Raw genomic sequence first — 13,101 nt, forward strand, 5'->3', positions numbered from 1 at the left:
AATATATGGATATTTGTTTTTCTCCAGTATATATTTATATATGCATATGATACACGAGCCATGAATATCCTGCAAATTGTATTCTTATAAAACATGCTTAGTGATGTCAACAGTTATAATCTGTGCCTAGTGATGTAAATTCTTTCACACGACTCAGACTTGTGTATTAAAAAATGTGCCTCCTGTTGTATATTATGAGAATAATAGAAGTCACCTTGGAGTTTTGTGGCATGTATATGGTCACAGAACTAAGTGACTTCTTCTAATATCCTTATCAGTTACAATATCCCTTATAATACATGAGTGATACTCAGAGTTCCCTGTATAACTCACCCTGCAGACTTGTGCCTTTATATGGTCACAGAACAACCCCTCAGTGACTTCTAATATCCTTATCATTTACAGTAGGGGGTACATTATCCCTTATAATACATGAGTGATACTCAGAGTTCCCTGTATAACTCAGCCTGCAGCCTTGTGTCTTTATATGGTCACAGAACAACCCCTCAGTGACTTCTAATATCCTTATCATTTACAGTAGGGGGTACATTATCCCTTATAATACATGAGTGATACTCAGAGTTCCCTGTATAACTCAGCCTGCAGCCTTGTGCCTTTATATGGTCTCAGAACCCCTCAGTGACTTCTAATATCCTGATCATTAGAGGTAGAAGTGTAATTGCACTATTTTCCCAATACATATATTTTTGAGTGCTCACGGTTTATCAATATTTTGAGTCCACTGTATACTGACCCCCTTGGATCTCCTGATGATTTTTTTTAATAATTTGATTTATCCATTGGGTCTGTTCTGAACTGGTATAACCGAACGGCTGATCCAGCATTAGGTTGCAAGTGCAGGCTTAAGGAACTAATGGTGAGAACTAACACGTATTACCACAACTTAGTATATAATAGGGATGCACCAAGTCCAGGATTCGGTTCGGGATTCGGCCAGGACTCAGCCTTTTTCAGCAGGATTCAGATTTGGCTGAAACCTTTTGCCCAGCCGAACGGAATCTGAATCCTAATTTGCATATGCAAATTAGGGGTTGGGAGGGAAATCGCGTGACTTTTTGTCAGAAAACAAAGTAAAAAAATGTTTCTCCTTCCCACCCCTAATTTGCATATGCAAATTATAATTTGGTTCGGTATTCGGCCAAATCTTTCACGAAGGATTCGGGGGTTCGGCCAAATCCAAAATAGTGGGTTCAGTGTATCCCTAGTATATAATGACAAGTCTTTGCATACATCTGTGCAAGCTGGCGGTAATTTAGGGTAACCAGGGAGTGTTATCCTCCTCTCAATGATCCTTTGTTTATGTTTTAACAGACAGGATGAAACCACAGCAGAAAAAGACTATGCAGTTTTTGAAAGATTACATGAAAAGAGCAGATCGAGAGCCGTTGATTGGTACGATTGACTTACTGTGCCTATTTTGTTTTTGTTTTTCCCCCTATGTTTCATTGTAGTGCATATATAAGGCATATGGGTTGTGGACAGTTTTGGTATACAGTCTACTTGGCATTGAGCTGGGGGGTGTGTTTTTTTTTTTTACCCAGGTGATCTGTGGGCTAATAATTGAGCATCTCCTGGTTGGCTTTTTGTGGCAAAAACTCAAATTTTATTTGTGGGGGGGAAAACTCTAATTTTTCAAAATTTGCTATCTGTTATCTGGAAACCTGTTATCCAGAAAGCTCTGAATTACAGAAAGGTCATCTCCCATAGACTCCATTATAATCAAATAAATAATCCAAATGTTTATAAATAAAACAGTAACTTGTACTTGATCCCAACTATGATATAATGAATTCTTAAAGTGATACTGACACTAAAATTTTTATTTCAAAATCTTAATCTACATGAAAGGTCATGACCTTATAGGTCATGTTGATCGTTTTTCGCTGATAGTTCTGCTTTTGTAAGTAATTGTTACTTGAAGTTCCTAAACCTGACTGTTTTGCCACCCTGACTGTCCCTTCTCAGCTTGTCAGTTAGAGATTCTAATGTGAACAGACTCCTGCTGCACAAATAGGGCAGCCCCCTCATAGGGGAAAAAAGGGTTAAGAAAGGTAATGTAAAAGCATCAGGCAGAGACTTTTATGGCAAAATTATAATTATCATTCAAAGATAATGTTGTGATAGATATGAAAAAGGTTATTTTCTGGTGTCAATATCTCTTTAATGGAAGCAAAATCAGCCTATTGGGTTTATTTAATGTTTACATGATTTTCTAGTAGACTTAAGGTATGAAGATCCAAATTACGGAGAATCTGTTATCTGGAAAACTCCAGGTCCCGAGTATTCTACATAATAGGTCTCATACCTGTACCCTGATGCTGCAAAAAGCCCGAATCCAAAAACCCTGCATCTCAAAGCTGTCAAGGTCATCTATAAGTCAATGGCAGATGTCCATATCCCAATTTAAAGATATTATGGTCTGCACTGGGTTTTGCCCGAAAATCCGAAAAATTCAGGGGTTTCGGGCAGTAACCCAACAAAAAAGAGCGATCCAGAAGTAAAGACTGAAAAATGTGTACAATTTCCGAGTTTTCGTTTGATTCTATAGAGTTTTTTTCCCAACCTGACTTTTTAGAGTTATTTTATTGATAAAAAAGGTAATATCATGGATGTGAGTTTGGTCGAGCTTTGTTTAATAAAAAAAAAAATTGGAATTTGGATTCTAAAAAATAACCCCCCTATAGTGAGGGCCCTGCTAACCTATCAATACGCCCCGGGGCATTCGTAGTCTGTAATACGGCCGCACAACATTCACACTGTTTCCTAACAAACACACCAGGGATTCATTAAGTCTGCTGCCACAGTTGCGGTTGTGCAGATTTCCCGCAATCAGTTGCACAAATAATGCAATTCAACAAAGGGTGCACTTTTGTCTAGTTGCACTCTACTGCACTCTCTTGCCTCCCATTCAAATCAAGTGAAGTTGTGTCTATTGCACTAATGAAGCTGGCCATGCTCAAGGCTTCCCAAAGTGCCATCAATAAAGTGCAGCACAATAAAGCCAACCAGACTTATAAAATATACAGTACAGGTATGGTATCTGTTGTGCGGAAACCAGTTATCCAGAAAGTCCCAAATTGCAGACTGGTCGTCTCCCATAGACCCATTATAATAAAAATAATTGAAATTAAAAAAAAAACGATTTCCTTTTTCTGTGTAATAATAAAACAGTAGCTTGTACTTGATCCCAACTAAGATATAATGAATCCTTATTGAAAGCAAAACCAGCCTATTGGGTTTATTTAATGTTTATATGATTGGGTCATATGGTCAGATCTGTTGCTTTTCAATCTGAGCTGAATGCTGAGGATCAACTGCAAACTCACTTATGTCCCATGTCCCCCCCCCTTCAAGTCGCTGTCTAACTCAAGAGTTAGAGAGCTGAAAAGCAGGAAGTAGTGTTCTGCTCATTATGTTACACATCCAGTCACTCCAGCCTTTATACGTTATATTTTTGGCTAACTAACTATATTAGATACATTTTTTATTTTGCCCAACCTATCTATTTATCCAGTTTTTATTTTTACACTGAAATGTTCCTTTAAATGTAAATCTGTGTGGATAGTATGAATGCTTTATATTTATTATTGCTTTCAGGCTTGGAGCACATCATGGAATACAGGATTCATACTAAAGCAAGAAAAATGGAAACCAGATATGTGTGCGAGCTGTGCACGGCTGATACAGACTTAATGCAGATGATTGATCACCTGTGCGGCATTAAACACAGGAAATTATATATGGTGAGTGTGACCAGTATATTACAGGGATCAAGCCAGAAAATATCATATGTAAGGCAACCCCTCCTTCACCTTGTTCTATTGTAAAGTGAAGAATTCTGAGACTTGAAGTCCGTCTGCTTTCTATAATGGGCAGTGCACAGGTTCTCTGGAAAGCAAAAGGTTTCAGGTTCCATAATCCATTATTTCACTATGGAACAAGGTGAGGGAAGAATTGAATGACAGTTGAATGAGGGTGAGGGGAACTGGTCCCAACGAGCACACAGTTTGTGGTATCTGAAATGTCTTTGTAAAAAAAATATGTATGTATATGTACAGCGCCGCTTGTGCCATAGGTGCCTGAGGCTTACCTGTTGGGAGGGGAGGCAGAAACACTAGTGCGAAGAGTGCAATTGTGCTCTCCCGCAATAGTACAGCTGAATTTCCAGTTTAAAAAACGGAAATTCGGCTATTAACGGTTCAGGAGAGGCTTTTTGCTGCCCCTGGAAACCTCTCTGGCGCTGTCGCCTGTGGCGAGCTTAACTTAACTGAATGAGCTCATGCCAAAATGGATGGTGCATTTTCCTTTTAACTATTTTACTTTTTACCGCAATGGTATGGAGAGGAGGTCTTCAAGCTCCCATCCTCCGTGTGAGGATCCATTTATGGGTCTCAAATCCCTGAACAGCACAAGCTCACCGCCCTTCCTTCATGAACCAAAAATACAGACAACACACACACAACCATAACAGGCTGCACACATACCTTCATATATACACAGCTCCATACATACATACATAGCTCCTGCCAGCGTCGGACTGAGGGGCCCACCGGACCTGCAGCCTCAGGGGCCCCCCACACCATCCCCCGGGCCCCCCAGTCGCAAAGTTCTCTGTCTCTGCACTCCTCCCCTCCTGCGTGCGCACCTCTCACTCTAACATGTGTGCACACCTCTTACTAGCAGGGAGGTAAGAAGAGGGAGTTGCAGGGAGCGAGTCTGGGTCGGCTGGCCCTAAAGATCCCGGGCCCACCGGTTTTTTCCCGGGGTTCCGCCGGCCCAGTCCGACCGTGGCTCCTGCATATAAAATTACAGTGTGCCTTGTGATTGTGGTTAGCTTTTGTGTAAATGATATTATGTTAATAGCATTGTACTCTAATGTAAATATCCTCTGATTCTCTCACAACAGGCAAAAGTATATCCATTTGTCCTTAAGTCTCCATCCAACAAAAATGAAGATCGCGTTGACTTCATAAGACGCATGGCCCTCGAGATAGAGCAGGAGGAAGGGACAAAGATGTATAAGGTGACTTTTTGGGTGGCTACATATATGCTTTATAAATCTGTGGGCAGTACTTTCCTTTTTGCATCCTTGCATTCACAGGAAAAAAATAGTGATGCCTCATGTACCAAACACCACCCAGTTTGGTAGCCCAAGCTCACAGAAGGGTTACATTTCTAGAGTCTGAGTTTATTGAAGAGACTTGCACACACTATACATTGTTTGCATAGCCAGTTGGCACTGTCTATTGGCTACATTAGCAAAGTCTTTTTGCATTTAAATTGTCCTTCTTTGACCCTCCTTCCTCTGCCCTCTCTGGGGGACACAGGAGATGGCTGGGGTAAAGCTCCTCCCTCCAGGAGGCAGGACACTTAAGGTAATCAAAATGGGCCTGCCTTGGTAGGTTTATCCTCTGGCACTTGCCTTACTTCTTCAGTTTGTGAAGTATACTGTCCCCAGGAGGTTGTATCTTGGTCTCTAGAGAGACCCAGCGCAAGGAAAGTGCAGGTCAGCAAACAGTGCAATTTTCTGAAAGATGTCGGACGAAAAATCATAAGATGTACGATTGTTCGAATCCCACTAACTTCACGATAATTTGACGGATTAGTCGGACTTCGCTAAAATCGGGTGTTTGGCAAAGAAAAATCTTTGCGTCTATGGGGACATTAAGTTGGGAAACTAGGCAGCAAACTGGAAAATGAGGTTCAATGTTGCTAAATTCAAGGTTATGCACTTTGGCAAAAATAATATAAATGCAAGTTATACACTAAATGGCAGTGTGTTGGGAGTTTCCTTAAATGAGAAGGATCTAGGGGTAGATAACAAGTTGTCTAATTCTGGGCAGTGTCCAGAACGTCGTGAATCAGACATTGGTCTCACAGCCTTCACAATCAGGATGTACGCGACATGTGACGGCAGTGGCGTACATAAACCGACAAGGTGGCACCAGGAGCACAGGGGCTCAGAGGATTCTGCGATGGGTAGAGACCAACAACGTAAACCTTTCAGCCATACACATCTGCAGAATTTCTAACATGGAAGCAGACTTTCTACGTCGCAATCACTTAGATCTGGGAGAGTGGGAACTTCATCAGGAAGTGTTTCTCATGGCAGTTCGTCGCTGGAGATCTCCACAAGTTCATGGCAACCAGAAAGAATCACAAAGTGCCAAGATTCTTTGCTCGCTACAGAGACCCACTAGCAGAAGGAGTCAACACCATGACCCAGGAGTGGACATTCCATCTAGCTTACCTATTTCCACCACTCCCAATGCTGCCACGGGTTCTCAAAAAGATCCGTCGCTCACACACCAGGATGATAGTCATAATCCTCTTCTGGCCACGCAGGACCTGGTTTCACGACCTTCGAGAAATGTCCAGCGCAGAGCCCATTCAGCTCCCATACAGAACAGACCTATTAACAGGGCCAATCCGACACCCCAACCTGGGCCTGTTTGCTTTGACGGCATGGCTACTGAAGCCTCCATTTGGCGACGCCAAGGGTTAGCTGCAGAGGTGATGGCGACAATGCTATAAGCCCGAAAGCCTGTATCATCTAAGGCCTACCACAGGGTGTGGTTCACCTATTGGCAGTGGTGTCATGACCACAAGGTTCCATTTGACACACTATCCATACCACAGATTTTAAGATTTCCCCAAAGAGGCGTGGATATGGGATTGAAATTGGGCTCCCTTCAGGTTAAGCTCTCTCGGCACTATTCCAAACTTGGCTGGCTTGCGAAAGCTCTGTCCAGACATTTATGCAAGGAGTAAAACATCCAATATGACCCCCAGTTCCGGCTGGGATCTCAACTTGTTACTCGAGGCTATGCTGGATCCACCTTTTGAACCAATGAAGAAGGTTGGTCATCTGGAAGATGGTTTTTTATGGTGGCTATTTCTTCAGCTAGACAGGTGTCGGAGATAGCAGCCTTTTCCTGCATTTTGCCATTTCTGGAACTGCATAAAGACAAGGCGGTGCTACGCACATTGCCATCCTTTCTCCCTAACGTGGTTTCTTCCTTCCACATCATTGAAGACGTAGTGGCTATGTCATCTACATATGCCCAGAATCAAAGAATGAAAAAGAGAAGAGACTACACAAACTAGATGTCGTACGAGTACTCAAAATATACCTTGACGGTTCTAAGTCCATCCACAAATCAGACACTCTGTTCGTAATACCCTCAGGTCACCGAATAGGCCAGCCAACGTCCAAAACCATACTTAAGGTGTTCTATAGTTTGGCCCATAAACAGATCCTTGTAATTCTGGTATTTAGGCTAAGAAGGGTCTTGTGCCTGCAGAATCATAAATAAAGGATTATGTTATGGTGGTAAGCAGCTGCTTAATAGATGGCTACTGGAAGTTGCCATATGGCAAGCGGTAAGGACAGGGTTGCTTTGTGTTTTCCAGTGCTGCACTTTGAGGCCAAAGTACTATTTTTTTCAACATGTTTTATTTGGCCTGGTTTGTGGTCATTTTGGCAAGTGCACATCTCATTAGTGCTGATCCTATAGGTTTTTATAGTTTTTTTTTCTTTATTTCTGGTTATAGTGTTTCCCTTTGTTACTTTTCAGATTGATCCTGCTACCAAAATTGAATCCTTGCTGGATTTGCAGATTCCACCCCCAACACCCCCAAAAAGTGAGTTTTTAAATTGTGTTTTTAAGTGAACAGTTGTAAAACGTTTATCTCCACTGTACCCCAAACCCAACTATTTTGAGTATTCTCAAATATTTATCTACATAAAGTAAGTGTCTGAGTGTCCTCCCTCTGTAACGTTTATTTATTAAACAAGGGAGGTTAAAGTCCAATATCACATGACCATAAAGCATGTGAAAAAGATGTTCAAGTCAGGCTGTTTAAATAGAGGTGTCCGTTATTATTCTAATTATGTGTATATTTTACCACTACATGTAAGGCTTTGCAAACATTTTCATTATTCACATCATTCCATTGCTCAATGGAGCTTAAAATGTCATTCCATTGCCACAGGCACAGAACACGAATGCCACACTCACATGTACTTGGGTCAATTTAATCAAGAGCCAGTTACTCCAGATCTGTTTTTTCTTTCTCCTGGATATCATGGAAGTTTTATTGTTGCCAAACTAAACATATGTCTTTTTCTTTTAACAGAAGCAAAGAAAAAATCCAGGTAAGGTGTTTGCTTTTGTGTAGTATTTCCTCCTAACAATCTTTTTTACACAGTCGTAAGTTACATATGGCCTACTTCTTCCCACCTGCGTTTTGTAGATGGACAGAGAAACGAATCTGCTCCTAAATGATTCTGTGATTAGCTGTACCTTTAAAAGGCACAACGTTGGAATGAGTTCAGCTACACCGAACAGAGATTTGCCTGAAAAAAGCATTCATTTTCAGCATTTTCTTCACTTCATGTAGCTGCTCTCTGGCTGATGATTTGCCTTTCAGTGCAGATACTCATAGAAGTGTATAGGTGTGGATGTGCTTCTTTCTGCCGGCCTACAAAATGCTAGCAGAGAGAAGCTGGCCATGCTCATCAAAAAATATTCATCCACAAAAAAGGTTTTATGACAGAACTCGCTAAATGTATAGTAAATGCTCTAGCATGATAGAGACCTCTAGTGACCAGAGGTAAATTCAAAAGATTTCTCTATATCCATGCTTTTTTGTAAAAAGAGTTTTATTACATCATATTAAAAATCACAAAAATACCCCACATGGAGCCTAATGTGTTTCATGCTTACCTAGCACTTAGTCATAGGCAATCCACTGAATAGTCCTTCCTCCTGTATTGCACAGCCACACTCCCAGAGTAGTCCAACTCTTCCATAACTGTTAAAGGGGTTATTCACCTTTTAAAAGAAAAGTAATAAAAAGTAGCACTAACACTAAATGTGTAGCCTTACAGAGCATTTGTTTTTTAGATAGGATCAGTGACCCCCATTTGAAAGCTGGAAAAAGTCAGAAGGGAAAGGGAAATAATTCTAAAACTATAAAAATAATAATAAAGTTGCTTAGAATTGGCCATCCTATAACATACTAAACCATAACTTAAAGGATAAGTAAACCTTTAAAATAAGTGAATTTATTCTAAGCACTTTTGTAGTTTACATTCATTATTTATTTTCTTTTTATTCAAAGATATTAAGGGATACATGTGCTGTTAATATGAATGAATTTTGTTACAGCAGCGCCACCTGCTGGTCAGTTTCTGTCAGGAGAAAGAAAGAGGCTGCTCTGATGATGTTCTGCTTAGGAAAGATGTGAGAGAGGTTTATACTTTTTTTCCCAAGCAGAAGAACATCAGAGCAGCCTCTTTCTTTCTCCTGACAACTTCTTTGACTACTTGGTGGTCAGACTGGTGGGAAACTGACCATGCATTGATATTAACAGTACATATCTTGGAATAAAAATAAAATAAATAATGAATGTAAATTACAAAAGTGCTTAGAATAGCAGCCTCATCAATTTTACATTCACTTATTTTAAAGGTTAACTTATCCTTTGAAAGGTGAACCACCGCCCATTTAATAAAAGGCAGCATAGTTTGGGACTGTCATGTTTGGTCCTGTATGGATTGCCAGTTAGGAGCATCTGCAGTTGAAGCTGATCTGATCCTGGGTTTAACTGCATGTGCTCCTGGGACAGGAAGTGAAGTCACCAGATATGGCAGCCCCCTTAACTTTTGTTGCAAGGTACAAAGGAATGGGGCTGTATTGGGGAGTGTGGGGGGTACAGTTCAGGGGGTGACTGAGAAACAAAAAGAAAATGCTAAAAAAATAATAAAATGCTGTCGGGGGGGAAAAAAAAACATTATTTGTGTTATGCAATATAAAACCAATACTTTGTAAAGGCATAAAAGGCTGTTAACATTGGGTGGTCACAGAGATATCTCTTTTCAGCACAGAAAAACAAAGAACTGCTCAAATAACCAATGAGGTGGTTCTTCCTCAAGGTAATAGTACCCAGGCTAGCTTGAGAACAGAATCCAACCAAATCAGGGAGCTCCAGGGGGAAATCTGCATACACAGAATTGTATTCTCTCTTACCATCATTACGGTGGTGACTCGAGCCAATATGCTGTCCATGAAATAAAACTTAAAGGAAAACTAAACCCCCAAAATGAACACTTAAGCAACAGATTATGATTACCCAATGGCACATACTACTAGAAACGTATATTATTATGAAAATAGTTTGATTACATGAAGCAGGGTTTTACATTACTTTTTGTGTTTAAAAATTCTAGTGATTTATATTTTATGTTTTTCGTTTCTCATTTAGGTGGGAGAGTGTGGAAAATGTAAGCAAGACTTTTATTTCCTACTAATCTACTATTACACTGACAGAGATGAGGCAGGGACATTACATTGATGTATGTTTCAGGGAAGTGTCAGGATTCTGCATGTGCGTTACAATATCATCTGCTTTTGCAAACTACATTTGTGTGAATAATCCTATCACAGTAACTACACAGAATCAACACCCCTGTTAATCTCAGAAGTCACCTCTTTAAAGAGTTACAATGTGCCGTTGTGATTGGATTAGTGGAAGAGTTTATATGCCGAGAACTTCCCACAGTTGTACTGAAGAAGCTGCTCGGATGAGTAGTGAAAGGTCTTCAATGATTACTCAGCAAGTCCAGTTGATTTAGATTTACCTATACTAGATACATTTGTGTGACTTTTCTCAATTTTATCATCCATCCACAAAATGGTGGGCACACTTCAAAAGCAACACTTATCAGGGGTTTTGTTACTTTCTCAAACCCAGGGAACCCAGTTTCACTATTGTATCCGCTTTTAATAAATCCTGCAATTTTTTTCCAGGATGCAGTTTGATAAATCAGTCATGGGTAGGCCCATTTATCAAAGGTCAAATTTCAAATTCTTGTCAATTTTTTTTTTTTTTTACTCTTAATAAATTTGAATATACTCACAATGCGACTGGGAGGTTATTTAAGACAAAATTTGAATGTCTAATATTCGATCGTATGGTTCCGACCTGAAAATTCGATTCATTTTACATCTGTATTCAAATCGTATGAGTCTAGTTTTCCTCCGAAAAATAAACTTGAATGTCAGGAAGGCTATTAAAATCTCCAATTGGCTCAACGGACTTCTGCCATTGACTTTTAGGTGGCCAATATTTAAATTATGACTGGTTCCATTCGAATATACATTTGTATAGTGGAATTAAAGTTGGAATGTGTGAATTTTGACACTCGAAAATTCAAATTTACTATTCGACCCTTGATAAATCTGCCTCTTAATGTTTGGAAATATGTAAGAGAAGCGTATATATTGAAACAGAGCTTAAGGACTGACTCACAGTATACCCAGTATAGATAGATAGATAGATAGATAGAGATATATATATATATATATATATATATATATATATATATATATATATATATATATACACACCGTATATACTCGCGTATAAGACGAGATTTTCAGCACCCAAAATGTGCTTGAAAATCCTACCTCGGCTTATACGCGGGTCAGCTGCCTTACCGGTAAATTTGTAGCGATGAATCCCCCTCCCAGCCGCGAAGAAAGAGCAACAGCGCAAGTGTCATCTAGGCGTAATAAGGCAAACCCCGCCTCTGCCTGCCCCACGTGACAGCTTTGTTGAACTGCGCTTGCGCGTCTCCTCCTCCTCCATTCCGTGATTCGCGAGTGCGCGCACCGTCTTCTCTAGTCCCGTGCGCGCAACCGTGCTTTCTCAGACTACATGAGCAACTTACACTGAGCCAGCCTATATTGTCTGTAGTTTGTATGGGTATGGGACCTGTTATCCAGAATGCTCATTTTATTCCTAAATCTTTAATAGCAAGATCTGTTTCTTTGGCTCAGCACCAGCTATTTATTACTTGCAATGTCAAAAAAAATCATGTTTAAAAAATTCCAAATGAAATTTTGATTTAAACTAATTTTTATTGTTTTAAACAGAGGAAGCAGAAAGCTCTGGATTATCTGGTACGTATAGATTCAAGTATGTTGGAGGCTGTTATAAAGTACTACAGGATTAGTGTGGAAAATGTGAAAGCAAAGCACTTACTATGTCTGGTAACATGACCAAAAGTGATTAGTTACAGGTTAAAGCTAGGTTAAAGGGGTTGTTCACCTTTAAATTAACTTTTAGTAGGATGTAGAGAGGGATATTCTGAGATAATTTGCAATTGGTTTTCATTTTTTATTATTTGTGGTTTTTGCGTTATTTGGCTTTTTATTCAGCAGCTCTCCAGTTTGCAATGTCAGCCATCTTGTTGCTAGGGTCCACATTACCATAGCAACCATGCATTGATTTCAATAAGGGATTGAAATGTGAATAGGAGAGGCCTGAAGAGAAAAACAAGTAATAAAAAGCAATAACAATACATTTGTAGCCTTACAGAGCATGTGTTTATTAGATGGGGTCAGTGAAAGCTGGAAAGAGTCAGAAGGAAAAGGCAAATAGTTCAAAAGATATAATAAATAAATAATGAAGACCAATGGAAAAGTTGCTTAGTATTAGCCACTCTATAACATACTAAAATTCAACTTAAAGGTGAACCACCCCTTCAATGCAGAAGGGCATTTATGGTACAGGTATAGGATTTCTTATCCCGAATCCCAATATCCATAAAGCTCCAAAGTACAACAAGGCAATCTCTCATAGACACCATTTAACAAATCAATTAAAATATTTAAAATGATGTCCTTTTTTCTGTAATAAAAAAACAGTACCTTGTTTTTGATGGTAACTAAGCTACATGAATCCATATTGGTGGCAAAACAATCCTATTGGGTTTATTTAATGTTTAAATCACTTTTAGTAGCCTACAGTATGGAGATCCTAACTACGTTAAGATCCCTTATCCAGAAAACCCCAGGTCCAGAGGATTCTGTATAGTGCATCTGCCCCATGCTTATACAGGTATAAGATCTATTTGTAGTTGAGAGAGAGGGTGAGAGCTGGAATGTGATACAGTGATACCATTTAAAGGAGAAACAAATCCTTAATAAGAAAAAAAAAAACCCTACCCTACATACATAGACACCCCCCTCCCCCGGGGAAATGCCCCGAACTCTTTACTTAACCCTCCAC

The 13,101-nt window shown here is 39.7% G+C and overlaps 1 protein-coding gene across 5 annotated transcripts in view; it reads left to right on the top strand.

Moving 5' to 3' along the window:
• LOC108714722 overlaps window positions 1–13,101 on the top strand; it is a 44,390-nt gene that overhangs the window by 20,459 nt on the left and 10,830 nt on the right. For 4 of the 5 annotated variants that reach the window (XM_041590889.1, XM_041590890.1, XM_041590892.1 and 1 more), the window contains 7 exons: window positions 1,333–1,413; window positions 3,619–3,764; window positions 4,928–5,044; window positions 7,599–7,665; window positions 8,161–8,179; window positions 10,291–10,309; window positions 11,964–11,990. In XM_041590889.1, the coding sequence (XP_041446823.1) occupies window positions 1,333–1,413; window positions 3,619–3,764; window positions 4,928–5,044; window positions 7,599–7,665; window positions 8,161–8,179; window positions 10,291–10,309; window positions 11,964–11,990 (476 nt within the window). The remainder of the gene's footprint in view (window positions 1–1,332; window positions 1,414–3,618; window positions 3,765–4,927; window positions 5,045–7,598; window positions 7,666–8,160; window positions 8,180–10,290; window positions 10,310–11,963; window positions 11,991–13,101) is intronic. The other variant, XM_041590891.1, reaches the window with a different exon arrangement.

The sequence above is a fragment of the Xenopus laevis genome, chromosome 4L (assembly GCF_017654675.1).
Source record: "Xenopus laevis strain J_2021 chromosome 4L, Xenopus_laevis_v10.1, whole genome shotgun sequence".
In the NCBI taxonomy this organism is placed as follows: domain Eukaryota; kingdom Metazoa; phylum Chordata; class Amphibia; order Anura; family Pipidae; genus Xenopus; species Xenopus laevis.